A 27,167-nucleotide genomic window follows, 5' to 3' on the forward strand; every position below is an offset into this window, starting at 1 on the left:
CTCACATACAGATCAATGGTAAACTGTGACTATAGGACCTGAGTCCTTCAGAGGGACCAAAAATCTTGAAATACATTGTATCAAACTCAAATATCAAGAAAATAACTGAAAACATAGCATCACTTATTGAGTCATATCTTCTGTAGTCGGGACCATTGTAGTTGTAGTGAAGTAAGAGCAGTGATTTTTGATGTCATTATGAACGACTCAAACAGGCCTGGCCGCGCTCCTGGCTGCCTCACACACAGAGACAGAACCAACATGGACACAATATGACACACAGCATAAAATAATGCGACCAGCAAAACAAGAAACACACTGTTTACACAACCTGTGATAGCTTAACACCACTTTGAAGTTGATAACAGTTGCTGCAGCCGTCTCCATTATCACACTACCACAACACAAGCTAGCTAACATCGTCATACTACTACAACACAAGCTAGCTAACATCACACTACTACAACACAAGCTAGCTAACATTGTGACACTACCACAACACAAGCTAGCTAACATCGTCACACTACCACAACACAAGCTAGCTAACATTGTGACACTACCACAACACAAGCTAGCTAACATCGTCACACTACCACAACACAAGCTAGCTAACATTGTCACACTACCACAACACAAGCTAGCTAACATTGTGACACTACCACAACACAAGCTAGCTAACATCGTCACACTACCACAACACAAGCTAGCTAACATTGTGACACTACCACAACACAAGCTAGCTAACATCGTCACACTACCACAACACAAGCTAGCTAACATCGTCACACTACTACAACACAAGCTAGCTAAAGACAATCTAACAATTTCCCCAGATTAAATCAGAAGATGATTATTAAGATTATTGTAAAGATTAAATAGAAATTATAACCACATTTAATTTAAAAAAACATACATTTTTATAAATCCTTAGGGAAGGCCTAGAAGGCCCTGACGGTTCTCCACTGATACAGATAGACTGAGCAACCAGGAATGTCTCTGAAAAGCTGCATGTGAATGTGCTTATTTGAAATGTGATTGTGACTGTTTTATCTCTCTCTCCGTAAAGTCACTGTTTTATCTCTCTCTCCGTAAAGTCCCTGTTTTATCTCTCTCTCCGTAAAGTCACTGTTTTATCTCTCTCCGTAAAGTCACTGTTTTATCTCTCTCTGTAAAGTCACTGTTTTATCTCTCTCTCCGTAAAGTCACTGTTTTATCTCTCTCCGTAAAGTCACTGTTTTTATCTCTCTCCTCCACTGTTTTATCTCTCTCTGTAAAGTCACTGTTTTATCTCTCTCTCCGTAAAGTCAATGTTTTATCTCTCTCTGTAAAGTCACTGTTTTATCTCTCTCCGTAGAGTCACTGTTTTATCTCTCTCCGTAAAGTCACTGTTTTATCTCTCTCTCCGTAAAGTCACTGTTTTATCTCTCTCTCCATAAAGTCACTGTTTTATCTCTCTCTCCGTAAAGTCACTGTTTTATCTCTCTCTCCGTAAAGTCACTGTTTTATCTCTCTCTCCGTAAAGTCACTGTTTTATCTCTCTCTCCGTAAAGTCACTGTTTTATCTCTCTCTCTCTGTAAAGTCACTGTTTTATCTCTCAGTAAAGTCACTGTTTTATCTCTCTCTGTAGAGTCACTGTTTTATCTCTCTCTGTAAAGTCACTGTTTTATCTCTCTCTCCGTGAAGTCACTGTTTTATCTCTCTCTGTAAAGTCACTGTTTTATCTCTCTCCGTAGAGTCACTGTTTTATCTCTCTCCGTAAAGTCACTGTTTTATCTCTCTCTCCGTAAAGTCACTGTTTTATCTCTCTCTCTGTAAAGTCACTGTTTTATCTCTCTCTGTAAAGTCACTGTTTTATCTCTCTCCGTAGTCACTGTTTTATCTCTCTCTGTAAAGTCACTGTTTTATCTCTCTCTGTAAAGGCACTGTTTTATCTCTCTCTGTAAAGTCACTGTTTTATCTCTCTCCGTAGAGTCACTGTTGTATCTCTCTCTGTCACGCCCTGGCCTTAGTATTCTTTGTTTTCTTTATTATTTTAGTTAGGTCAGGGTGTGACATGGGGAATGTTTGTGTTTTGTTGGTTTTGGGTGATTCTATGGTAAAGGGGTTGTTGGTGTAGTATATGGGTTTGTGTTGAGTACATGTGTCTAGCGTTGTCTATGTGATACGTTTGTAGCCAGTGTGTGCACATCGTTTATTAGCTTCACGATCGTTTGTTGTTTTGTTAGTTTGTATTAAGTGTTTCGTGTTTATTTTTCGTCGTCTTTAAAATAAAAGAAGATGGCTTATTTTCCAAATGCTGCGTTTTGGTCCGTCAATCCGCCACACGATCGTGACAGAACTACTCACCATTACAGGACCAAGCGGTATGGAAAGCGGCAACAGGACCCATCTACACAGGATTCGTGGACATGGGAGGAGATACTGGATGGTAAGGGGCCGTGGGCACAACCGGGAGAATATCGCCTTCCTCGTGAAGAGCTGGAGGCAGCTAAAGCCGAGAGGAGGCGATATGAGGAGGCAGCACGGAGACAAGGCTGGAAGCCCGTGAGTACAACCCAAAAATTTCTTGGGGGGGGCCTTAAAGGGAGTGTGGCGAAGTCAGGTAGGAAACCTGCGCCTACTCCCTGTACTTACCGTGGAGAGCGAGAGTACGGGCAGACACCGTGTTACGCAGTAGAGCGCACGGTGTCTCCTGTACGCGTGCATAGCCCGGTTCGGTACATTTCAGCTCCACGTATCGGCCGGGCTAGACTGAGCGTTGAGCCGTATGTCATGAAGCCGGCCCAACGCATCTGGTCACCAGTGCGTCTCCTCGGGCCGGCGTACATGGCACCAGCCTTACGCATGGTGTCCCCGGTTCGCCTACATAGGCCGGTGCGGGTTATTCCACCTCCCCGCACTGGTCAGGCGACGGGGAGCATACAACCAGGTAAGGTTGGGCAGGCTCGGCGCTCAAGGGAGCCAGTACGCCTGCACGGTCCGGTATTTCCGGCGCCACCTCCCCGCCCCAACCCAGTACCACCAGTGCCTCCTCCACGCACTAGCTATATGGTGCGTGTCTCCAGCCCTTTACCACCAGTGTCTAAACCACGCACCAAGCCTCCTGTGTGTCCCCAGAGTCCTGTGCGTCCTGTTGCTGCTCCCCGCACTAGCCCTGAGATGCGTGTCCCCAGCCCGGTGCCACCAGTCCCGGCACCACGCACCAGGCCTACAGTGCGCCACAGCGATGACTGAACTGCCCGTCTGCCAAGCGCCATCTGAGCCATCCGTCTCCCCAGCGCCATCTGAGCCATCCGTCTCCCCAGCGCCATCTGAGCCATCCGTCTCCCCAGCGCCATCTGAGCCATCCGTCTGCCATGAGCCTGCAAAGCCGCCCGTCTGCCATGAGCCTGCAAAGCCGCCCGTCTGCCATGAGCCTACTGAGCCGTCCGCCAGACAGGAGCCGCTAGAGCCGCCAGCCAGACATGAGCCGCTAGAGCCGTCCGTCAGACAGGATCTGCCAGAGCCGCCAACCAGACAGGATCTGCCAGAGCCGCCAACCAGACAGGATCTGCCAGAGCCGCCAACCAGACAGGATCTGCCAGAGCCGCCAATCAGACAGTCACTGTTTTATCTCTCTCTGTAGAGTCACTGTTGTATCTCTCTCCGTAAAGTCACTGTTGTATCTCTCTCCATATACACAACAAGCCCTACAGAGAGTATAAACCCTACTGCAGTCGACAGTCTCTCTGATTGGCCGATGCTACAAGTACTGGTCTGGGTGACCATGTCAACACCAGCAGGTGACTGAACCATCATATTCTACACACTACTCCTTTAATGATGACATCACACAGCGGTTCAACTAGACTGGTGCTGTCTGTCTTGTACTTTGTGTTGTCGCCTGTCATTTGCTACTACTTGAGTACCGGCACCTCTTCATATCCTCCTCAGGGTTCCCAGGAGCAGGGGGGGATCTCTAAAGGATGGTGGGTCAGTGTGGTTCTGGGGAGCCCCAAACCATTCACCACCCCAGTCCAGCCACCCCCAGCCCAGAGCACTCGCCCAGTGCTCCCGTCGAGCACCCCGGTCCAGCGCCCCCCCAGTCCAGCACCCCGGTCCAGCTCCCCAGTCCAGCACCCTGGTCCAGCGCCCCCTAGTCCAGCGCCCCGGTCCAGCTCCCCAGTCCAGCACCCTGGTCCAGCGCCCCCCAGTCCAGCGCCCCGGTCCAGCTCCCCAGTCCAGCGCCCCGGTCCAGCGCCCCCCCGGTCCAGCGCCCCGGTCCAGCTCCCCAGTCCAGCACCCCGGTCCAGCGCCCCCCAGTCCAGCGCCCCGGTCCAGCGCCCCCCAGTCCAGCGCCCCGGTCCAGCTCCCCAGTCCAGCGCCCCAGCCAACAGAACGGTCCAGTAGAGACACACCACCACCACCAATCAACAGGTTGAAACACACAGAGGGAAAGACTCCAAGAGGAAGACGAGGGAGAAGACATCTTGCTCTCTGTTCTGTCCTCTCAGCACAGAAATATGGACTTGATCAAGCCGACCGGTGTTGGACATGTTTTTACATTTTGCGTCACTCCCTATCTTACCCCGACTCCTATTTTTTGAAGGTAGAAAGAAGAGTGAGGGGGAAAAAAGAGGCAATTTCTGCAAGCGCTCTCTAAAACAGACTTCGGCCTTCATTCAATCTCTATTCGCTGAAGCCTCTCTAAAACAGACTTCGGCCTTCATTCAATCTCTATTCGCTGAAGCCTCTCTAAAACAGACTTCAGCCTTCATTCAATCTCTATTCGCTGAAGCCTCTCTAAAACAGACTTCGGCCTTCATTCAATCTCTATTCGCTGAAGCCTCTCTAAAACAGACTTCGGCCTTCATTCAATCTCTATTCGCTGAAGCCTCTCTAAAACAGACTTCAGCCTTCATTCAATCTCTATTCGCTGAAGCCTCTCTAAAACAGACTTCGGCCTTCATTCAATCTCTATTCGCTGAAGCCTCTCTAAAACAGACTTCAGCCTTCATTCAATCTCTATTCGCTGAAGCCTCTCTAAAACAGACTTCAGCCTTCATTCAATCTCTATTCGCTGAAGCCTCTCTAAAACAGACTTCGGCCTTCATTCAATCTCTATTCGCTGAAGCCTCTCTAAAACAGACTTCGGCCTTCATTCAATCTCTATTCGCTGAAGCCTCTCTAAAACAGACTTCGGCCTTCATTCAATCTCTATTCGCTGAAGCCTCTCTAAAACAGACTTCGGCCTTCATTCAATCTCTATTCGCTGAAGCCTCTCTAAAACAGACTTCGGCCTTCATTCAATCTCTATTCGCTGAAGCCTCTCTAAAACAGACTTCGGCCTTCATTCAATCTCTATTCGCTGAAGCCTCTCTAAAACAGACTTCAGCCTTCATTCAATCTCTATTCGCTGAAGCCTCTCTAAAACAGACTTCGGCCTTCATTCAATCTCTATTCGCTGAAGCCTCTCTAAAACAGACTTCAGCCTTCATTCAATCTCTATTCGCTGAAGCCTCTCTAAAACAGACTTCGGCCTTCATTCAATCTCTATTCGCTGAAGCCTCTCTAAAACAGACTTCAGCCTTCATTCAATCTCTATTCGCTGAAGCCTCTCTAAAACAGACTTCGGCCTTCATTCAATCTCTATTCGCTGAAGCCTCTCTAAAACAGACTTCGGCCTTCATTCAATCTCTATTCGCTGAAGCCTTACAGATTACGCGCTATCGAAATTTAAAGGTAATTTCTGATTGAGTCGACATATGACAGAGTTTACCGTAAATGCAGTCTCCACTAACATTTGGCTTTTAAATTTCAATCATGCCACAACGCTGAACTTCTGCGATGTGGATTGAAAAGACCCCCCTGTATATTATTACATACATTGGTATAAGATATGAATTCAATCAAACACACAGTCCAGTTATACCCCCTCTGCTCATACTCTCCCCTCCCTTCCTTTCTTCGTTTCATAACATAACTGCAGCACCACAGAAGGAACAAGATGTTCCCTTTTCTCCTGATACTGGCTGGTTGCCAGGCAGCAATATGGGAACATCCATGCATGAGTTGAATAAAACAGCTGCCTGATGCCTGGTTCAGAGCTAGAGAGAGACAGGTCGACAGGCAGCAGAAACCTGTTACCTGGTTCAGAGCTAGAGAGAGACAGGCCGACAGGCAGCAGAAACCTGTTACCTGGTTCAGAGCTAGAGAGAGACAGGCCGACAGGCAGCAGAAACCTGTTACCTGGTTCAGAGCTAGAGAGAGACAGGCCGACAGGCAGCAGAAACCTGTTACCTTGTTCAGAGCTAGAGAGAGACAGGCTGATTCTCTCCCTCCCTTTCTCTCTCTGTGAGAAGGATGTTCCCACTCACACACAACTACCCAGTGACCTGGAAAAACTTGTTTGTTTGTCTCATTGTTTGTTTTTCCCTGGTCCCTTCTGTTCTATGCATTTGGTTCCTGGGTAGCAAGGCATGACACATGCACGCAATCTAATGGCTACAACTCTAGTATTGTAATCTATGAATCGACAATAGCACTTAGTTAGCGTCAAGACAAGAACAGCCTAATAATGGCCTGGTGTCAGACAATACGGTGTCTTGAATCAAGACAAGAAAAGCCTGGTGTCAGACAATATGGAGTCTTGACTCAAGACAAGAACAGCCTGGTGTCAGACAATATGGATTCTTGAATCAAGACAAGAAAAGCCTGGTGTCAGACAATATGGTGTCTTGAATCAAGACAAGAACAGCCTGGTGTCAGACAATATGGTGTCTTGAATCAAGACAAGAACAGCCTGGTGTCAGACAATATGGTGTCTTGAATCAAGACAAGAACAGCCTGGTGTCAGACAATATGGTGTCTTGAATCAAGACAAGAACAGCCTGGTGTCAGACAATATGGTGTCTTGAATCAAGACAAGAACAGCCTGGTGTCAGACAATATGGTGTCTTGAATCAAGACAAGAACAGCCTGGTGTCAGACAATATGGAGTATTGACTCAAGACAAGAACAGCCTGGTGTCAGACAATATGGAGTATTGACTCAAGACAAGAACAGCCTGGTGTCAGACAATACGGTGTCTTGACTCAAGACAAGAACAGCCTGGTGTCAGACAATATGGATTCTTGAATCAAGACAAGAACAGCCTGGTGTCAGACAATATGGTGTCTTGAATCAAGACAAGAACAGCCTGGTGTCAGACAATATGGTGTCTTGAATCAAGACAAGAACAGCCTGGTGTCAGACAATATGGTGTCTTGAATCAAGACAAGAACAGCCTGGTGTCAGACAATATGGTGTCTTGAATCAAGACAAGAACAGCCTGGTGTCAGACAATACGGTGTCTTGAATCAAGACAAGAACAGCCTGGTGTCAGACAATACGGTGTCTTGAATCAAGACAAGAACAGCCTGGTGTCAGACAATATGGTGTCTTGAATCAAGACAAGAACAGCCTGGTGTCAGACAATATGGTGTCTTGAATCAAGACAAGAACAGCCTGGTGTCAGACAATATGGTGTCTTGAATCAAGACAAGAACAGCCTGGTGTCAGACAATATGGTGTCTTGAATCAAGACAAGAACAGCCTGGTGTCAGACAATATGGTGTCTTGCAGTACGGCAGTAAGGAAGCCCCCTTCCACTAGACATACTTATAACTTTGTTACATTTCACATAGCAATTGGCTGTACTGAATAGTCCTAAACTTCCAGGTTACAGACAAAACTTTACACAGCATGGTAAGAATGGACATTCCCATTTACTTTCCTATATACTATACCTGTTTCTAGTATTTCAGATCCATAACTGCCAAAGGCTCCATAAGTCACAGACGAGGTGGTAAGAGGATGCACGCATATCAATGGTCTGTTTCCATAAGTCACAGACGAGGTGGTAAGAGGATGCACGCATATCAATAGTCTGTTTCCATAAGTCACAGACGAGGTGGTAAGGGGATGCACGCATATCAATGGTCTGTTTCCATAAGTCACAGACGAGGTGGTAAGGGGATGCACGCATATCAATGGTCTGTTTCCAGTATTCAGCCTGACAAGAGTTGAACACCGAGTACCCAGGTAAAAACCTCTGCGGGATCGGTGTCCCCGCCGCGAGACGGTTGAGCTAACGTGCGCTAATGTGATTAGCATGAGGTTGTAAGTAACAAGGTACATTTCCCAGAACATAGACATATCTGATATGGGCAGAAAGCTTAAATTCTTGTGAATCTAACTGCACTGTCTAATTTACAGTAGCTATTACAGTGAAAGAATACCGTGCTATTGTTTGAGAACAACAAAACACTTTTATCACGGCAACTGGTTTGATACATTCACCTCTGAAGGTAAATAATGTAGTTTACATTCAGTCATCTGGCTCTGATATGTCATCCTGAGGGTAAATGTCCAGAGATAAAATGTAGCATGGTTTTGTTTGATAAAATCAATTTTTATATTCAAATGTAGGAACTGGGTTCTACAGTTTTAACCCCTGCCCCTAGATGTGTGAGGGTTAGTGTATTGTCTGTAGGGAAGCTAATCATAATTTATGACATTTCTGAGACTTACATTTTTTTATTACCATATAATATGTTCTCTATAGGCTCTGATCCTTTTAATGTTGACTGATGGATACCGAGTGCCCAGGTTAATGTTGACTGATAGATACTGAGTGCCCAGGTTAATGGTGACTGATAGATACTGAGTGCCCAGGTTAATGTTGACTGATAGATACTGAGTGCCCAGGTTAATGTTGACTGTTGGGTACTGAGTGCCCAGGTTAATGTTGACTGATGGGTACTGAGTGCCCAGGTTAATGTTGACTGATGGATAAAGGTTGACTGATGGGTACTGAGTTCCCAGGTTAATGTTGACTGTTGGGTACTGAGTGCCCAGGTTAAGGTTGACTGATAGATACTGAGTGCCCAGGTTAATGTTGACTGATAGATACTGAGTGCCCAGGTTAAGGTTGACTGATAGATACTGAGTGCCCAGGTTAATGTTGACTGATAGATACTGAGTGCCCAGGTTAATGTTGACTGTTGGATACTGAGTGCCCAGGTTAATGTTGACTGATAGATACTGAGTGCCCAGGTTAATGTTGACTGATTGATACTGAGTGCCCAGGTTAATGTTGACTGTTGGGTACTGAGTGCCCAGGTTAATGTTGACTGTTGGGTACTGAGTGCCCAGGTTAATGTTGACTGTTGGGTACTGAGTGCCCAGGTTAATGTTGACTGATAGATACTGAGTGCCCAGGTTAAGGTTGACTGATAGATACTGAGTGCCCAGGTTAATGTTGACTGATAGATACTGAGTGCCCAGGTTAATGTTGACTGTTGGATACTGAGTGCCCAGGTTAATGTTGACTGATAGATACTGAGTGCCCAGGTTAATGTTGACTGATTGATACTGAGTGCCCAGGTTAATGTTGACTGTTGGGTACTGAGTGCCCAGGTTAATGTTGACTGTTGGGTACTGAGTGCCCAGGTTAATGTTGACTGTTGGGTACTGAGTGCCCAGGTTAATGTTGACTGATAGATACTGAGTGCCCAGGTTAAGGTTGACTGATGGATAAAGGTTGACTGATGGATACTGAGTGCCCAGGTTAATGTTGACTGATAGATACTGAATGCCCAGGTTAATGTTGACTGATTGATACTGAGTGCCCAGGTTAATGTTGACTGATAGATACTGAGTGCCCAGGTTAAGGTTGACTGATGGATAAAGGTTGACTGATGGATACTGAGTGCCCAGGTTAATGTTGACTGATAGATACTGAATGCCCAGGTTAATGTTGACTGATAGATACTGAGTGCCCAGGTTAATGTTGACTGTTGGGTACTGAGTGCCCAGGTTAATGTTGACTGATAGATACTGAGTGCCCAGGTTAATGTTGACTGATAGATACTGAATGCCCAGGTTAATGTTGACTGATAGATACTGAGTGCCCAGGTTAATGTTGACTGATAGATACTGAATGCCCAGGTTAATGTTGACTGATGGGTACTGAGTGCCCAGGTTAATGTTGACTTTTGGGTACTGAGTGCCCAGGTTAATGTTGACTGATGGATAAAGGTTGACTGATGGATACTGAGTGCCCAGGTTAATGTTGACTGATAGATACTGAGTGCCCAGGTTAATGTTGACTGATGGGTACTGAGTGCCCAGGTTAATGTTGACTGATAGATACTGAATGCCCAGGTTAATGTTGACTGATGGATATTGAGTGCCCAGGTTAATGTTGACTGATAGATACTGAATGCCCAGGTTAATGTTGACTGATGGATATTGAGTGCCCAGGTTAATGTTGACTGTTGGGTACTGAGTGCCCAGGTTAATGTTGACTGATGGGTACTGAGTGCCCAGGTTAATGTTGACTGTTGGGTACTGAGTGCCCAGTTTAATGTTGACTGATAGATACTGAGTGCCCAGGTTAATGTTGACTGATAGATACTGAATGCCCAGGTTAATGTTGACTGATGGGTACTGAGTGCCCAGGTTAATGTTGACTGATAGATACTGAATGCCCAGGTTAATGTTGACTGATGGATATTGAGTGCCCAGGTTAATGTTGACTGATAGATACTGAATGCCCAGGTTAATGTTGACTGATGGATATTGAGTGCCCAGGTTAATGTTGACTGTTGGGTACTGAGTGCCCAGGTTAATGTTGACTGATAGATACTGAGTGCCCAGGTTAATGTTGACTGATAGATACTGAGTGCCCAGGTTAATGTTGACTGTTGGGTACTGAGTGCCCAGGTTAATGTTGACTGATGGGTACTGAGTGCCCAGGTTAATGTTGACTGTTGGGTACTGAGTGCCCAGGTTAATGTTGACTGTTGGGTACTGAGTGCCCAGGTTAAGGTTGACTGTTTGGCATACCAACATTGTTTTTCAGAGCAATAAATTCCATTGAAAGAAAATAGAAATGACAGACAAGTCCATAATTAGGCTGAGGCGACTTTTACTAGACATCTGCAATCACAGGGTGACAAAGTGGAGAAGTTAACAAAAGTTACGAGGGCACCACGGTGTTACAGACAAGTACAAATGTAAAAAAGTTTTTTTTCAATATATATATATATATTTTGTTCATAGATTTAAAAAAAAGGGATACAAAAAAAAAACAAGGATCATTGTCAGCCTGTCCTACTAAGACAAACACACCCTTTTTGTGTTCCAATATCCATACTACCTAGTATGAAGCAATGTAACAGGCATACATTCTATGTAGTGTGGAGGATGGAACAGAATCAAGGGTTTAGGGAATGGGGACGCAGCCTCCCGTCTCCTAGCGTTTGTCCCATCTCTCAGGAGGAGGGTGGACTCCCCGGCTCGGACCTCCCGGCTTTGCTGCCGCCGCTGACCTGCCTCTTCATCACCATCTCCCTGGCAACGCAGGTCACCTGGCCGTTGGTCACAGTCATGGCCGCCGCCCTGGAAGACAGAGGTCGAGTGTGAGAGCAAAGCAAAAAAATGGGGAGAGGTAAGGATGACCTGCGTGATTCAGTTGGTAAGACTAACAATGCAAAGGTCGGCAGTTCAATTCCCAGGGATGGAGGACAGGTTGAGTGTGAGCGAGGAGGAGTTGGTTAGGGAGAGAGAGAGGTTGAGTGTGAGCGAGGAGGAGTTGGTTAGGGAGAGAGAGAGGTTGAGTGTGAGCGAGGAGGAGTTGGTTAGGGAGAGAGAGAGAGAGAGAGGTTGAGTGTGAGCGAGGAGGAGTTGGTTAGAGAGAGAGAGACGTTGAGTGTGAGGGAGGAGGAGTTGGTTAGGGAGAGAGAGAGAGAGAGAGAGGTTGAGTGTGAGCGACGAGGAGTTGGTTAGAGAGAGAGAGACGTTGAGTGTGAGGGAGGAGGAGTTGGTTAGGGAGAGAGAGAGAGAGAGAGAGGTTGAGTGTGAGGGAGGAGGAGTTGGTTAGGGAGAGAGAGACGTTGAGTGTGAGCGAGGAGGAGTTGGTTAGAGAGAGAGGTTGAGTGTGAGCGAGGAGGAGTTGGTTAGGGAGAGAGAGAGAGAGAGAGAGAGAGAGGTTGAGTGTGAGCGAGGAGGAGTTGGTTAGGGAGAGAGAGAGAGAGAGAGAGAGAGAGGTTGAGTGTGAGCGAGGAGGAGTTGGTTAGGGAGAGAGAGAGGTTGAGTGTGAGCGAGGAGGAGTTGGTTAGAGAGAGATTGAGAATAAGGAAAACTGGTGTTGTATTCAGCAGGTAGCACCTTGCTTAATGCTGTAGATGAAACTGTCATGAGGATTATGCCTTAGAAAGCTGTCATAGTGAGGGACCCAGGAGGGATTATTCATGAAGCAAGACAACACCCTAATAAGAGTTTGGAAATGTCAGCTAATGAATGTACCACTAGTTGAAGTTGTTTCACAACACTTATAAAGACCTGGTATTTTGCTAACGTGTGCAAATGTCACTAGCATTCTGGTAAGACGCCCAATGGGCTTTGGCATTTTTGTTGTACCCCCTTATGTACTAAGCCAGTAATACCGTAAATCCCGGTGTGGGAAAAAGGACAGTATAAGGATATGAAAACCTGGATAACGATTCTACAAGGAGACAGGCTACACGTGACTATGCGAACCCTGCTACGAGCACGTGTGAAATTACAGATGCTCATTCTTGTTTTTATTTGTTTGATATTAATAAGCCTGTATTCTGGATGGCCTTGTCTACACCTCTTCTGACCAATTAGTCTGTATAAAATGTAAGTACGTTCACTATGGGACTATGTAACCTAAGATACGCACCTTTGCTGCTAATAAAAAAGGCCCAACTAAGAATCGGTTTGTTTTTCCCATTTATGAACACTTGCAATCTCACCTTTACTAGAGTAGCTATCAGGAAGTTTAGTCAACTAACCAATCATAGTGTGAGGGCGGGGTTAACGGTTTTGCTGAGTCTAGCATAGGTGTGGGAGGAGCTATGAATGGACATTTCTCCATTGAAAGGCTATGGCCATTGGAATGCATTGAAATAGTATCAAAGGTGGGCAGAAGGAAAATAAAATGTGATCAAGTCGAATTCCATAAGAGTTTTAACAAGCACACTAAAACCCTAAAAGTATTACCTCTGGTTAGATCAGTAGCTTGCCTAACTTTACAGCATTAAGTTTTTTTAAAGGGTTTTTTTTAACCTAAGGGAATTTTTTCTAACTAATTTGTCAAAGATTGAATGCATATTACATGAACTACTTGCATAAATTAACATGCAATTTGTATTATACACACACAAATATAAACGCAACATGTAAAACATTGGTCCCATGTTTCATGAAATAAAAGATCCCAGAACTTGACAAACTCAAAAAACATACTCTCAAATGTTGTGCACAAATTTCTTTACATTCCTTTTAATGAGCGTTTCTCCTTTGCCAAGATAATTAATCCACCTGACAGGTGTGGCATATCATGATTAAACAGCATGATCATTACACAGGTGCACCTTCTGCTGGGTACAATAAAAGGCCTCTTTAAAAATGTGCAGTTTTGTCACACAACACACTGCCACAGATGTCTCAAGTTGAGGGAGTGTGCAATTGAATTTAATGTTAAATTCTCTACCATAAGCCGCACTCAGCGCCATTTTCGATAATGTGGCAGTATGTCTAAGACCAGCCACACCGGACAGCTGATAAAACAGAGGAGTATTTCTGTCTTTAATAAAGCCCTTTTGTGGGGGAAAAGTGATTGGCTGGGCCTGGATCCCCAGTGTGTGTGCCTGACATTCCAGGCCCACCCATGGCTGCACCCCTGCCTGGTCTTGTGAAATCCATTGATTAGGGCCTAATTTATTTAAATTGACGGATTTCCTTTTATGAATTGTAACTCAGGAAATGTCTCCCTCAAAATTCCAGTTAACTCCTGAAAATGACTTTCCCCATCTCAAGATATTTCCGTTTGTTAATCCGAGTCCACCCAGTGACATTTTGGCACCATTTTTTTGGAAAAAAGGCTTTGCTATTGACCTGTGCATCATATCCTGTGACCTTTCGACCCAGAATTCAGACACACACACAAATTGTAATATCTCAGCAATGGTAAAACCTACAGACATGAAACAAAGAGCACTGTGCTTCTGAGAGTATGTTGCATCAGAGTTGGTACGTTCAGTTTAGCTCTAAAAGCAATGTTGATTTTACCCCCCCAGTGAGCGCAATGGAACCAGGGGATAAATCAAGAACATTCTGAAGTGTTTTGAATAGGTAAGAGGTCCATTACCCACATTTCCCTACTTTAAACTTACTTCTGCTTGGCCTCCTCTGTCAGAGTGGTCATTCCTGTCTGGTTCTGCTTCCCAAAGAAAAAGCTGGACCACCAATGTCCAGAATCTTGTTTGGGCAGACCTGAGAAACAAGATTAACAACTAGGTCAAAAACATATAAAATAACTAAACATAAGACAATTACATTTTCACGGATATACAGTAACCCGATTACCCGAAGATTCTATAGTTGACCCTCGGATCGGATCATGCTCGGTGGCCACGGACCGGTGTGAAAATATGTAAAAATACAGACCAGATCTGAAATTACCCCGATAAAAATAAATACCCTCTATATAAAAAATAAAAAAAAAATCGAATTAGCTACACATGGCAGTTGGTTCAGTAAAAAATCTTTAATTTCTCTCCTTCGCCGATCTTCCTCGCTCTGTCTGACTTGAGCACTCGCTATTCCCCGAGTTGTGCGTTTCGTCACAATATAGTTTTGAATGTTCGTTTTGGACGGATGCCCGACTGAGCATTCTACTCAATGCATCGTCAATGAGCGCCGATGACGATTTCAAAAAGGTGCATTACAGTGGCTTGGAAATACAATGACATTCAAAAAAGGAGGCAAATAATTAGGAAAAACATTTTCTCGTCATTTTGACGTCACCAGATTGACTTCAGATGGAGTATAACGCTTGCTAGCATTGCCAGCTATTTTTGACAAACTTTACTAGCTAATGTCAACATTGCCAACTGTCTAAAGTTTGATGACATGTTAACGCCGACAGAGTTGTTTCCTGCTAAATATTTGACTACTTTAGCGATGTCATCGTATTTCCTGGTCACTATAGTGTAATTTCGACAAGTAGTTTTGCTGTAATACACAGCTGTCTTTGAGCCAGGGAGAAGTGTTCAGATAGTCTATTCTATGACGTTTCCGCTGGATATATGGGATCAGCAATACGCTGCCATTTCACTACCGAGAGAACGAGAGTGTTGGAAATATTTTTTCAAAATACAGTGAGGAACTAGACTGTGGTGACCATAAAAATACATTGAGAAGCTCTGAGGCACGTAAGTGGTGGTGCATTAGGACAATTAGAAATCCTCAAACTGGAACTTTTATAGACCTACAGTTTGGGTTATCTCCCAGTACCAACCCTGAACACAGTCCCTACCCCACCAGTTTAGGTTATCTCCCAGTACCACCCCTGAACACAGTCCCTACCCCATCAAACACATTCCCCACCATCACCCATATGCTTGTGTACCTGGATGGTGTGGAATGACCTCCCCACTGTACTCTGAACTGCCACAGGAGCTGCTGCTGGAGGTGGAGCCGATGCGCCCTGGGGAAAGTTAAACCAATAGGACCGTTAGGTTCGTACAGGACAACTCATTCAGCACCTTTACAAGCCCACTCCAGATCTAGGCTATTGTCACAGGATCAATCCATACTCCTGTCACTGGATCAGGATAGGGCTGGACAATACAACCCATTCATGACCAAGAGGTTTGATCCCCACAATTTCTGAGGTGCAGTTAACTCTAATGAACTTATCCTCTACAGCAGAGGTAAATCTGTGTCTTCTTTTCCTGTGGCGATCCTCATGAGAGACAGTTATCATAGCACTTGATGGTTTTTGCGACTGCATTTGAAGAAACTTTCAAAGTTCTTGAATTTTTCCAGATTGATTGATCTTCATGTCTTAAAGTAATGGACTGTCGTTTCTCTTTGCTTATTTGAGATGTTCTTGCCATAATATGGACTTGGTCTTATACCAAATAGGGCTCTCTTCTGTATACCCCCCCCCCCCCCATACCTTGTCACAAAACAACTGATTGGCACAAATGCATTAAGGAAAGAAATTCCACAAATTAACTTTTAACAAAGTGCACCTGTTAATTGAAATGCATTCCAGGTGACTACCTCATTAAAATAAAGGTTAAATAAAGGTCCAATTTCAACAAAGAATTAAGCTGGTTGAGAGAATGCCAAAAGTGTGCAAAGCTGTCAAGGCAAAGGGTGGCTACTTTGAAGAAGTATTTTGATTTGTTTAACACTTTTTTTGGTTACTACATGATTCCATATGTGTTATTTCATAGTTGAGGTCTTCACTATTATTCTACAATGTAGAAAATAATAAAAAAGTATTAAAACTGTAGGTGTATCCAAACTTTTGACCTGATACTGATATATATTTTTTTTACTTGCGTGCCAGTTTTCAATGCTTCCAAAGACAAAGGAAAATCACACTGAAGGAGCTTGATTGAGTTAGGACCCGAGGGCTTCGTTTGTAAAGACATGCCCCGGCCCCGAGAGCTACTCACTTCGGTAGTAGTCATTGGTAGCAACAAGAGAACCGCCTGCGTTGATCGCTGCCATTCTTCAGATCTTGTTGAATAGTGCGTTAGATAGAAACCCTGGAAGAATGGGAGACTAAGTCAGACATTTGTACATAGCCAGACATTATAGCACAAGTTTTTTTATTTTTTACAACGATGTAGTTCCTAGCCAGTTCTTCATAATACATGGCTGGCTAAGTACATACAGTAACACGCAATAAGAATCACCTCACACTTATCTATATGATAAATATTGAAGCAATCATTACTGGCAAGGCTGCCTCAAATTGTTAGTGTGTAGGCTACCATCTGTTATGTGACTTTAACGTAGGCATCTGATACTACTAAACACAAATGACAAGGTCTTTTTTAAATTTAATTTACCTTTTGTTTAAACTAGGCAAGTCAGTTAAGAACAAATTCTTATCTACAATAACGGCCTACCAGGGAAAAGTGGGTTAACTGCCTTGTTCAGGGGCACAACGACAGGTTTTTACCTGGTCAGCTCCGTGATTCGATCCAATTAACGTTTCGGTTACCGGACGAACCGTCTAACCACCCAACGGTCTAACCATTGTCGCCCCAAAATTACAATATCTCCCTGATGTGGCTGTGCTAAACTCAGGGACCATTCGACCTAAACCTAACCATGATTTCAATTAACAACTGCCATTCGCTGGTGGTACATAACTAGCTAGCTAACGTTAGATATAGTTAGCTAGGCGCCTAACTATACGTTGCTAGCTAACGTTAACTTACAATGTTCCCATTCTTTAAAAAATGTTTACGAAAATGACAAACTTGAGTTTAGAAACATAACATCATTTGGTGGCCTGTTGTTGAAGAAAAAGCCAATTCGACTAACGTTAGCTAGAAGAACATGTTGTCCATTTGGGACGAAAGGCCTAAAAATGACATTCTCGAGAAAAAAATGTCAAAAGCAAATCTTCCTAAGTAATGTTGGCAAACAATAACATGAAAGTGAGTGTAGCTGCAAACAAATTACAGAAGAAAAAAAAGATAAGTCTGGAAGACTGAAATCATGATGACTTCGTGCTGTTGTCAAATACAAAGCAAATGTCCTAAACAACAAGTGCATCATATATGACCGAGCATCATTAGCATTAGCTAGCTAACTTAGCATCGCTGCATTCATCATCAAACTGCCGTTTCAAGCAAATCTCACCTGTTTGTTACCCAAGAGACGTGTTGATGTTAAATAGCACCCAACTCAATCGGCGAGGCTAGTAGGGGAGTTAACGCTAGGCGACGGGGCCCATTTGAAAAATAGATTTGGGGTAAATAAAACCCTCTAACGACCCTGCGATAGTAGTGAAATATATCGGCAGCAAATGTTCTGCCAGAATGAAGGATTGGCGAGTGGTTTTATACTACGAGGTGACACTCGCTGGTCAGACCAGGCGGAGTTTGATCTTCGATCGTGCACGACGTGCAGTGAGTTGACTGAGTTTGTTTGCTTAGAAAAAAAAACTGTTTGAGTGAACTAGAGCAATCTCTGTGACAAACTATTTATAAAATATAGTAAATAAATACATATTTATCCGTCAACAATTGTAAAAATATACATATTTATCTGTCAACAATTACTATGTTTAGCATAAGGGTTCAATCAACACAAGACTACACCTTCCCTGGTGGTCTAGTGGTTAGGATTCGGCGCTCTCACCGCCGCGGCCCGGGTTCGATTCCCGGTCAGGGAATAACTGTTTTATCAACAGACCTCCTATGGAAGAAACCTTACACGTCCTCTTCAAATCAAATTTTATTGGTCACATACACGTGTTGAAGCAATGTATGGGGATGTTTCGAAATGCTTGTGTTTCTAGCTCCAACAGAGCAGTAATATCTAACAATTTCACAATATATACCCAGTACATACATATCTAAGTAAAGGAATGATGAATTAAGAATATATAAATATATGGATGAGCAATGTCAAAGCGGCATGGACTAAGATACAGTAAATAGTATAGAATACAGTATGAGATGAGTAAAGCAAGATATGTAAACATTGTTAAAGTGACTAGTGTTCCATTCCTTAAAGTGGCCAGTGATTTCAAGTCTATGCCTATAGACAGCAGGCTCTAATGTGCTAGTGATGGCTATTTAACAGTCTGATGGCCTTGAGATAGACGTTTTTCAGTCTCTCGGTCGCAGCTTTGATGCACCTGTATTGACCTCGCCTTCTGGGTTATAGCGGGGTGAACAGACAGTGGCTCGGGTGGTTGTTGTCCTTGATGATCTTTTTGGCCTTCCTGTGACATCGAGTGCTGTAGGTGTCCTGGAGGGCAGGCAGGTAGTTTGCCCCCGGTGATGCGTTGGGCAGACCTCACTACCCTCTGGAGAGCCCTGCGGTTGCGGGCGGGGGCAGTTGCTTTATCAGGCGGTGATACAGCCCGACAGGATGCTCTAAATTGTACATCTGTAAAAGTTTGTGAGGGTTATAGGTGCCAAGCCAAATTTCTTCAGCCTCCTGAGGTTGAAGAGGCACTATTGTGCCTTCTTCGCCACACTGTTTGTGTGGGTGGAACATTTCAGTTTGTCAGTGATGAGTACGCCGAGGAACTTGAAGCTACACTGCTGTCCCGTCGACGTCACTCCAGACTGCTCCAGAGTCCAATGGTGGCGAGATTTACACTGCTTGGCATTGCGCATGGTGATCTTAGGCTTGTGTGCAGCTGCTCGGCCATGGAAACCCATTTCATGAAGCTCCTGACGAACAGTTCTTGTACTGATATTGCTTCCAGAGGCAGTTTGGAACTCGGTAGTGAGTGTTTCAACCGAGGATAGTCCCGTTTTGTGAGCTTGTGTGGTCTACCACTTCGCGACTGATTTGATATACTATCCATACTATCGATTTGATATACCTGTCAGCAACGTGTGTGGCTGAAGTAGCTGAATCCACACATTTTTGTACAGTATAAATATATATATAGTGTATGCCGGTATATAAAGTTATTTGTGGGTGAATTTTCCAGATGCCTCTTCAACCTCAGGAGGCTGAAGATACTTGGCTTGTCACAATTGAGAGCATCCTGTCGGGCTGTATCACCGCCTGGTACGACAACTGCACCGACTGCAACCACAGGGCTCTCCAGAGGGTAGTGCGGTCAGCCCAACGCATCACTACCTACCCTCCAGGACACCTACACCACCCGATGTCACAGGAAGGCCAAAAAGATCATCAAGGACAACAACCACCCGAGCCACTGCCTGTTCACCCCGCTATCATCCAGAAGGCGAGGTCAGCTGGGACCGAGAGACTGAAAAACAACTTCTATCTCAAGGCCATCAGACTGTTGAATAGCAATCCCTAGTCGGCTACCACCCGGTTACTCAACCCTGCTGCCCTGTACACAGTGGACTCCAAAATCACTGGCACCCCTGACTGGCAATGGACAAACAATACATAATAAAAGAAACAATATAATTATAGAGAAACTCAAAATACCAAAATGTGAGAAATACTGTACTTTAATGTTTCAATGGAACCCACCAAAATCATACAATTATTTAATACAAAATACATTTCACCAAAATCAAGGTTTTATAATTAATGACACTCCTCATTTAGTACTTAGTGCCACCACCTCTGGCAAGGATAATAACATGGAGGCTTTTCTTGTAATGTTTGACAAGGTTAGGGAACACATTTGGAGGGATTTTGGACCATTCCTCTATGCAGATCCTTTCAAGATCCTTCACATTCTTGGGTTAGCGCTTATCAACTGCCCTCTTCAACTCAACCCACAGGTTTTCGCTTATCAACTGCCCTCTTCCACTCAGCCCACAGGTTTTCCATTGAGGTCCGGCAACTGAGATGGCCATGGCAGAACATTGACTTTGTCACAGAACCATTTCTGTGTGGATCTTAAGGTATGTTTCGGGTCATTGTCTTGTTGGAAAGTCCACATACAGCCAAGTCCCAGCCTTCTGGCAGAGGCAACTAGATTGTCATCCAAAATTGCCTGATACTTGGTGGAATTCATTATGCCATCAATCTTAACCAGTACACCATGACCTCTGGAATAAAACACCCCCAAAATGTCACTGACCCCCTTCATGTTTCACCGTGGGTATGAGGTACCTCTCCTTGTCTGCATCTCTGTTTCAACGCCAAACATGCCGATGCTGTATCTGACCAAAACGTTCAATATTTGTCTCATCTGACCAGAGCACCTTCTTCCAGTCATCATTTAAATGACGTTTGGCAAACTCCAAGTGCTCCAAGTGCTGTGTCTTGGGGTCAGAAAGGGTTTTCTTCTGGCAACCCTTCCAAAGAGCCTGTGGTTGTGGAGGTGGCGTCTGTGTCTTGGGGTCAGAAAGGGTTTTCTTCTGGCAACCCTTCCAAAGAGCCTGTGGTTGTGGAGGTGGCGTCTGTGTCTTGGGGTCAGAAAGGGTTTTCTTCTGGCAACCCTTCCAAAGAGCCTGTGGTTGTGGAGGTGGTGTCTGATGGTGCTTCTTGAACCCTGGTGACCCCGAGACGCCACCAAGGCCTGCAATTCTTTCACAGTGATTCTTGGGAGATTTTGTTACTTCTCTCACCATCCTCCTCCCTAAACTGGGGGTCAAAATGCATTTGCGTCCTCTACCCGTGAGGTTTTCAACTGTTCCATATCTTTTGAATTTCCTAATAATTGCCCTGACAGTTCTCAGTGGTATATTCAATCGTTTGTGGATCTTCTTGTAGCCATTACCAGATTTATGAAGGTCTACGACCATCTGTATCTTTTGAACTGACAGTTCCTTTTTCTTCATGGTGTTGGATGACAGCAGGATATTGCATACGTGTTACCTCATTTTTATACCCTAGTGAAACAGGAAGTGATGTTAGGGCTCAATATAGTTCCTTAAGACTTAGATAAACTTAAGTGGCATTTCGTTTCTCATTTTATTTTGGTAGATGTTATTTACAATAATCTTTAAGGGTGCCATTAAATTGTGAAACCTTGAATTGGAGAAGATTGAATAAAAAAATCAATAAATTATTTTGTTGGGTTCCATTGAAACATTAATAAAGTACAGTATTTCTCCCACTGGTATTTTGAGTTTATCTACAATTATATTGTTTATATACTTTAAGTATTGTTTGTGCATTGCCAGTAATTTTGGAGCCCACTGTACATAGGCATGGAATCACTGGCCACTTTAAATAATGGAACAGTCACTTTAATGTTTACATAATGTATTCTATTCTACTGTATTTTAGGCAATGCCACTCCTACAATGCTCGTCCTAATATAATTCTTAATTGAATTTGGTTTACTTTTAGATGTGTGTTAGATACCGTTGGAGCTAGGAACGCAAGTATTTCACTACACCTACAATTACATCAGCTAAATATGTGCATGTGACCAATAACATTTTATTTGATGAAAAATTTTTGCCCAATGAATACCATTTAAATCAGCTTCTTGATATGCCACACATGTCAGGTGGATGGATCATCATCTTGGCAAAAGGAGAAAACACTCACTAACAGGGATGTTAACACATTTGTGCACGGACCAGCATCTATATTTTTGTTCAGTAGTTTGATCCCCGCTCTAGGCCCTTGATCCCCTGCACTTTGGGGTGTATGCCAGGTAACAGTAAAGAACTACTGAGGAAAAGGGTTTTAAATAAAAAAAATATATTGGATTGATTGATCAAATTTGAACATTTCCCCCACAATTCTCCTTTGTTTAAAGGAATGCTTTATTGATATTCTCCACATATGACAAACCAACATTGAATTCATCCACCATGCTCGTATCTTATCCATTTAAAATGTCTACAACTAGGCTCCCATTCTAAATAAAGCTCATATATATATATTCCTTCTATCATCCCCAAACATTGTACATGCCTTCAATAAATGTGTTAACAAATTCAGCCGTGGCGTCCCAAAAGTGTACATTAGACCCAAACACTGTTTTTGCAGCTCAACACAGTCTATGGATTCATCTTCCTTTATCCTTGCTCTATGTCATAACCAGAGACAATAGAAAACTGAATACACTAAGGCTGCGTTTACACACGGAGGCCAATTCTGATCTTTTGCCACTAAATTGGTCTTTTGACCGATCAGATTTTTTTTTGCCAATAAATTGAACAAAACATAAAATTGGGTTGCCTTAGGAGGCCCTGTCTGTCAACACAGATTAAACTTAGTCCTGGACTAAAACGCATTCCGGAAATTCTCTGTCTGGCGAGTGTCTGGGGGGGTGGGGGTCCAGATAGGTTAACTGCGATCTATGGAATAACTATAGTTTTGCGTTGAGAGATCTGTAACAGGCAGGTATTAAATATTGGCAAAGATTTACAGATGGCAATTAAATATTTAATTTTTTTAAATTTAAACTCTACCCAAGGGAGAGACATCAAAAACACAACCTAAATATAACTCACTACTAAATAAAAACTAAACTAAAAAGTTAAAGGGTAAATGAATACTCCATCCCCTGGACAGAAATGTAAGAGCACTAAATTGTGGGGGGGGAGAAAAAATACAATCTACGTAGATACATCAATGTTGAAAATAACAAAAAGTGACGTTGTCAACAAACCAATAGAAGCTATTTCATGTTGAAGTTGAAGGTTATCAGCTAGGGAACAGGTAGCTGTTCGTTATAGTGTAAAGAGACTGGGTTAGTGCACACTGGCTAAAACAGGAAGTGTTGTTGATTTAACAGTAGAGCGAGTCACAGGGTGGGTAGGAGTACGTCTGGGTACAGGAGTGTGTGGCGGGGTTACAGCTGAGGCACGCGGACAATTCTTATAATAAAATGGTGGACGCAGAGAGCTGTCTTTGACCGTTGATCGTTTCAGATGTGGCACAACAACAGTAAGCACTTGAGCCTACAAATAAAAAATAGAGAAGCAAACACCTCCCAGGTTAAACGCTAATTCTACAACTTCCAGATGAAGAATAGAAAAACGTACATTTATTTTATACCAGCAAAGTAACAGAAAGCAGTAAGACTGAAGGAGTAAGGCCTAAAGATAGCCATCTGATGAAGGTAGAAACTGGTCTTTACACCAAAGTCTTGCTTCACATTGTAGAAACACACCAAAACAGAAATAGAATGCTCAGCAGGGCACCAAAACAGAAATAGAATGCTCAGCAGGGCACCAAAACAGAAATAGAATGCTCAGCAGGGCACCAAAACAGAAATAGAATGATCAGCAGGGCACCAAAACAGAAATAGAATGCTCAGCAGGGCACCAAAACAGAAATAGAATGCTCAGCAGGGCACCAAAACAGAAATAGAATGCTCAGCAGGGCACCAAAGCAGAAATAGAATGATCAGCAGGGCACCAAAACAGAAATAGAATGCTCAGCAGGGCACCAAAGCAGAAATAGAATGATCAGCAGGGCACCAAAACAGAAATAGAATGATCAGCAGGGCACCAAAACAGAAATAGAATGCTCAGCAGGGCACCAAAACAGAAATAGAATGATCAGCAGGGCACCAAAACAGAAATAGAATGCTCAGCAGAGCACCAAAACAGAAATAGAATGATCAGCAGGGCACCAAAACAGAAATAGAATGCTCAGCAGAGCACCAAACTGATCATTGTTGTAGTCGTAGTGTTTTTATTTTCCTTTCTTGTTTGAGCCTCCACGTCCGCCATACCTACCGATGAATGCCGACTGGCAGTATTGATCATAATATATTTATTCATATTTATACATATAGATAAGTCATGTAAAAACATTATGCAAAGCAGTGTAAAATTGTTTTATAATACAAAATGGTTTAACTTAGTTTTTTTTCTCCCTTTTACAAGCTGTGGTGATTTGATGTTATGTAACCTCAGGTTGTATTTTGCGGTAGTTTGTATTTGCACAGTGAGATGAGATATGCACATGCTTTTAGTAGGCGATGGGGCTGAGGGACATTTCAAAACGGACCTTTAAGCCCCTAACCTACAAGGCACTTGTGGCGATCTGAAGGAACTAGATCAGAGTAAACAATATGGTAGTGGATCCACCTTGCCCTGTCATAGCTGGAATTGTTGACATATTGCACACATCAATCCAGTCCTTTCAGTCGTCCACAAGGGAGAGGGTAGGGGCTACGGAGTAGGGGCTAACGGGGTGATTTAGGACTGGGCAGTAGTATTAATGATAGAGGCCACTACGTTTGCCGGTCAGGTGAGGGAGGCAGTAGTGAGTAATGTGTGACTTCTTTAGGCCAAAGGTCATGTGTCACTCAGTGATGAGGCTCTTGATGATGATGTCACAGTCCCGGTGATGAGAGAGAGAGAGAGGAGGGGGGGGGGGGGTCTTCAGAAGGGTGCGTTGTCCTGAACAGGGTTTGTGTCGGTTGGGGACTGGACAGCTTCACCGTTACCTCTGGCTCCAACCACCTTGTACTGAAGAGGAAGAGAGATGGTAAATCTTAAGTCATTACATTTAAAAAGGAGCTGTGAGAGACTGTAGAGAACAGAGTGAGAGAATAGGGTGAGAGACTGTAGAGAACAGGGTGAGAGACTGTAGAGAACAGGGTGAGAGACTGTAGAGAACAGGGTGAGAAACTGTAGAGAACAGGGTGAGAGACTGTAGAGAACAGGGTGAGAGACTGTAGAGAACAGGGTGAGAGACTGTAGAGAACAGGGTGAGAGACTGTAGAGAACAGGGTGAGAGACTGTAGAGAACAGGGTGAGAGACTGTAGAGAACAGGGTGAGAGACTGTAGAGAACAGGGTGAGAGACTGTAGCGAACAGGGTGAGAGACTGTAGCGAACAGGGTGAGAGACTGTAGCGAACAGGGTGAGAGACTGTAGAGAACAGAGTGAGAGACTGTAGAGAACAGGGTGAGAGACTGTAGAGAACAGAGTGAGAGACTGTAGAGAACAGAGTGAGAGACTGTAGAGAACAGAGTGAGAGACTGTAGAGAACAGAGTGAGAGACTGTAGAGAACAGGGTGAGAGACTGTAGAGAACAGGGTGAGAGACTGTAGAGAACAGGGTGAGAGAATGTAGAGAACAGGGTGAGAGACTGTAGAGAACAGAGTGAGAGACTGTAGAGAATAGAGTGAGAGACTGTAGAGAATAGAGTGAGAGACTGTAGAGAATAGAGTGAGAGACTGTAGAGAATAGAGTGAGAGACTGTAGAGAATAGAGTGAGAGACTAGAGAATAGAGTGAGAGACTAGAGAATAGAGTGAGAGACTAGAGAATAGAGTGAGCTGTGTGAGACTGTAGCGAACAGGGTGTGGATCAAGCCCCCTTTAAAAAAGGTTGTACACTTGTCACAATGCCTGTGCTGCAGCACCGGTAAACCATTAATGTGACACTCTTCCGCAGGACTTTATTGAACTAGGCAAGTCAAGTTAAGAAGAAATTCTTATATGCACACAAAATGACAGCCTACAACCGGCCAAACCTGGACGACGCTGGGACCAATTGTGCGTCGCCCTATGGGACTCCCAATCACGGCCGGTTGACATACAGCCTGGAATCGAATCGGCGTGTCTGTAGTGACGCCTCTAGCATTGCGATGCAGTGCCTTTCGACCCGTTGAGTCACTCTGGACCTCTGGGTGAGTAACACCAAGCGTAACACATCACCCAGGTGTGTTAGCGTCTAACAATAACCCATAGGTACCACACATATACCCACGATGATATATTATACCCATTATAAAATATAGCCATTATCAGATCCACTTTGCCACACACACACACACCTTTTCTTTACATGTGCTGCAGTGCAGGGAAACTTTAAAAATCAGCCCAGCTGTGAATAGAGAAAAATGGGAAATCTTCAGGGAGTCAGTCATTTCATTTTAAACACCATTTTTATTTTCCAGAGTTGTTTTGAGAGACAGTTGAGAATAATCCAGTAGTAATACAATCCCGTGCAGGAATAGGATAAAGCACTCCTAAACTAACTCGTCTGTACGGTGTTAACAAGCAAAGTACAGTGAGGGGAAAAAAAGTATTTGAATCCCCTGCTGATTTTGTACGTTTGCCCACTGACAAAGAAATGATCAGTCTATAATTTTAATGGTAGGTTTATTTGAACCGTGAGAGACAGAATAACAAAACAAAACAAAAGTAAAAAATTTTATAAAATGATTTGCATTTTAATGAGGGACATATGTATTTGACCCCCTATCAATCAGAAAGATTTCTGTCTCCCAGGTGTCTTTCATACAGGTAACGAGCTGAGATTAGGAGCACACTCTCAAAGGGATTGCTTCTAATCTCAGTTTGTTACCTGTATAAAAAAGACACCTGTACACAGAAGCAATCAATCAGATTCCAAACTCTCCACCATGGCCAAGACCAAAGAGCTCTCCAAGGATGTCAGGGACAAGACGGTAGACCTACACAAGGCTGGAATGGGCTACAAGACCATCGCCAAGCAGCTTGGTGAGAAGGTGACAACAGTTGGTGCGATTATTCGCAAATGGAAGAAACACAAAATAACTGTCAATCTCCCTCGGCCTGGGGCTCCATGCAAGATCTCACCTCGTGGAGTTGCAATGATCATGAGAACGGTGAGGAACCAGCCCAGAACTACACGAGATCATTGACAAGATCCTCCCAAGGCAGCTGGGACCATAGTCACCAAGAAAACAATTGGTAACACACAATTGAAGGAAGGACTGAAATCC

General features: G+C 43.8%; 2 protein-coding genes and 1 non-coding gene across 14 annotated transcripts in view; 1 reads left to right on the forward strand and 2 right to left on the reverse strand.

Annotated features, from left to right (window-relative positions):
- Positions 1-10,935: 10,935 nt before the first annotated feature.
- Positions 10,936-17,912, reverse strand: LOC129861344 (pancreatic progenitor cell differentiation and proliferation factor B-like). The gene is made up of 5 exons (XM_055932701.1): positions 17,726-17,912; positions 16,525-16,617; positions 15,465-15,542; positions 14,227-14,326; positions 10,936-11,425 (listed from the first exon to the last, which is right to left on the reverse strand). The coding sequence occupies exons 2-5, from the start codon at positions 16,577-16,579 to the stop codon at positions 11,299-11,301; spliced, it is 360 nt and encodes a 119-aa protein (XP_055788676.1). The 5' UTR covers positions 16,580-16,617; positions 17,726-17,912; the 3' UTR covers positions 10,936-11,298.
- A 276-nt stretch (positions 17,913-18,188) lies between these two features.
- On the forward strand, positions 18,189-18,260 carry trnae-cuc (transfer RNA glutamic acid (anticodon CUC)). The gene has a single exon. It is a non-coding gene; the product is annotated as a tRNA-Glu (tRNA).
- A 3,979-nt stretch (positions 18,261-22,239) lies between these two features.
- The window catches only part of LOC129861345 (tumor protein D54-like), a 39,562-nt gene continuing 34,634 nt past the window's right edge, over positions 22,240-27,167 (reverse strand). For 9 of the 12 annotated variants that reach the window (XM_055932708.1, XM_055932707.1, XM_055932711.1 and 6 more), the window contains one exon: positions 22,240-24,921. In XM_055932708.1, the coding sequence (XP_055788683.1) occupies positions 24,835-24,921 (87 nt within the window). In that variant the 3' untranslated portion in view covers positions 22,240-24,834. Of the gene's footprint in view, positions 24,922-26,234; positions 26,285-27,167 lie in introns of all 12 variants that reach the window. The other 3 variants (XM_055932710.1, XM_055932713.1, XM_055932714.1) reach the window with 1 other exon arrangement.

This window comes from Salvelinus fontinalis, chromosome 8 (genome assembly GCF_029448725.1).
Source record: "Salvelinus fontinalis isolate EN_2023a chromosome 8, ASM2944872v1, whole genome shotgun sequence".
Lineage (NCBI taxonomy): Eukaryota > Metazoa > Chordata > Actinopteri > Salmoniformes > Salmonidae > Salvelinus > Salvelinus fontinalis.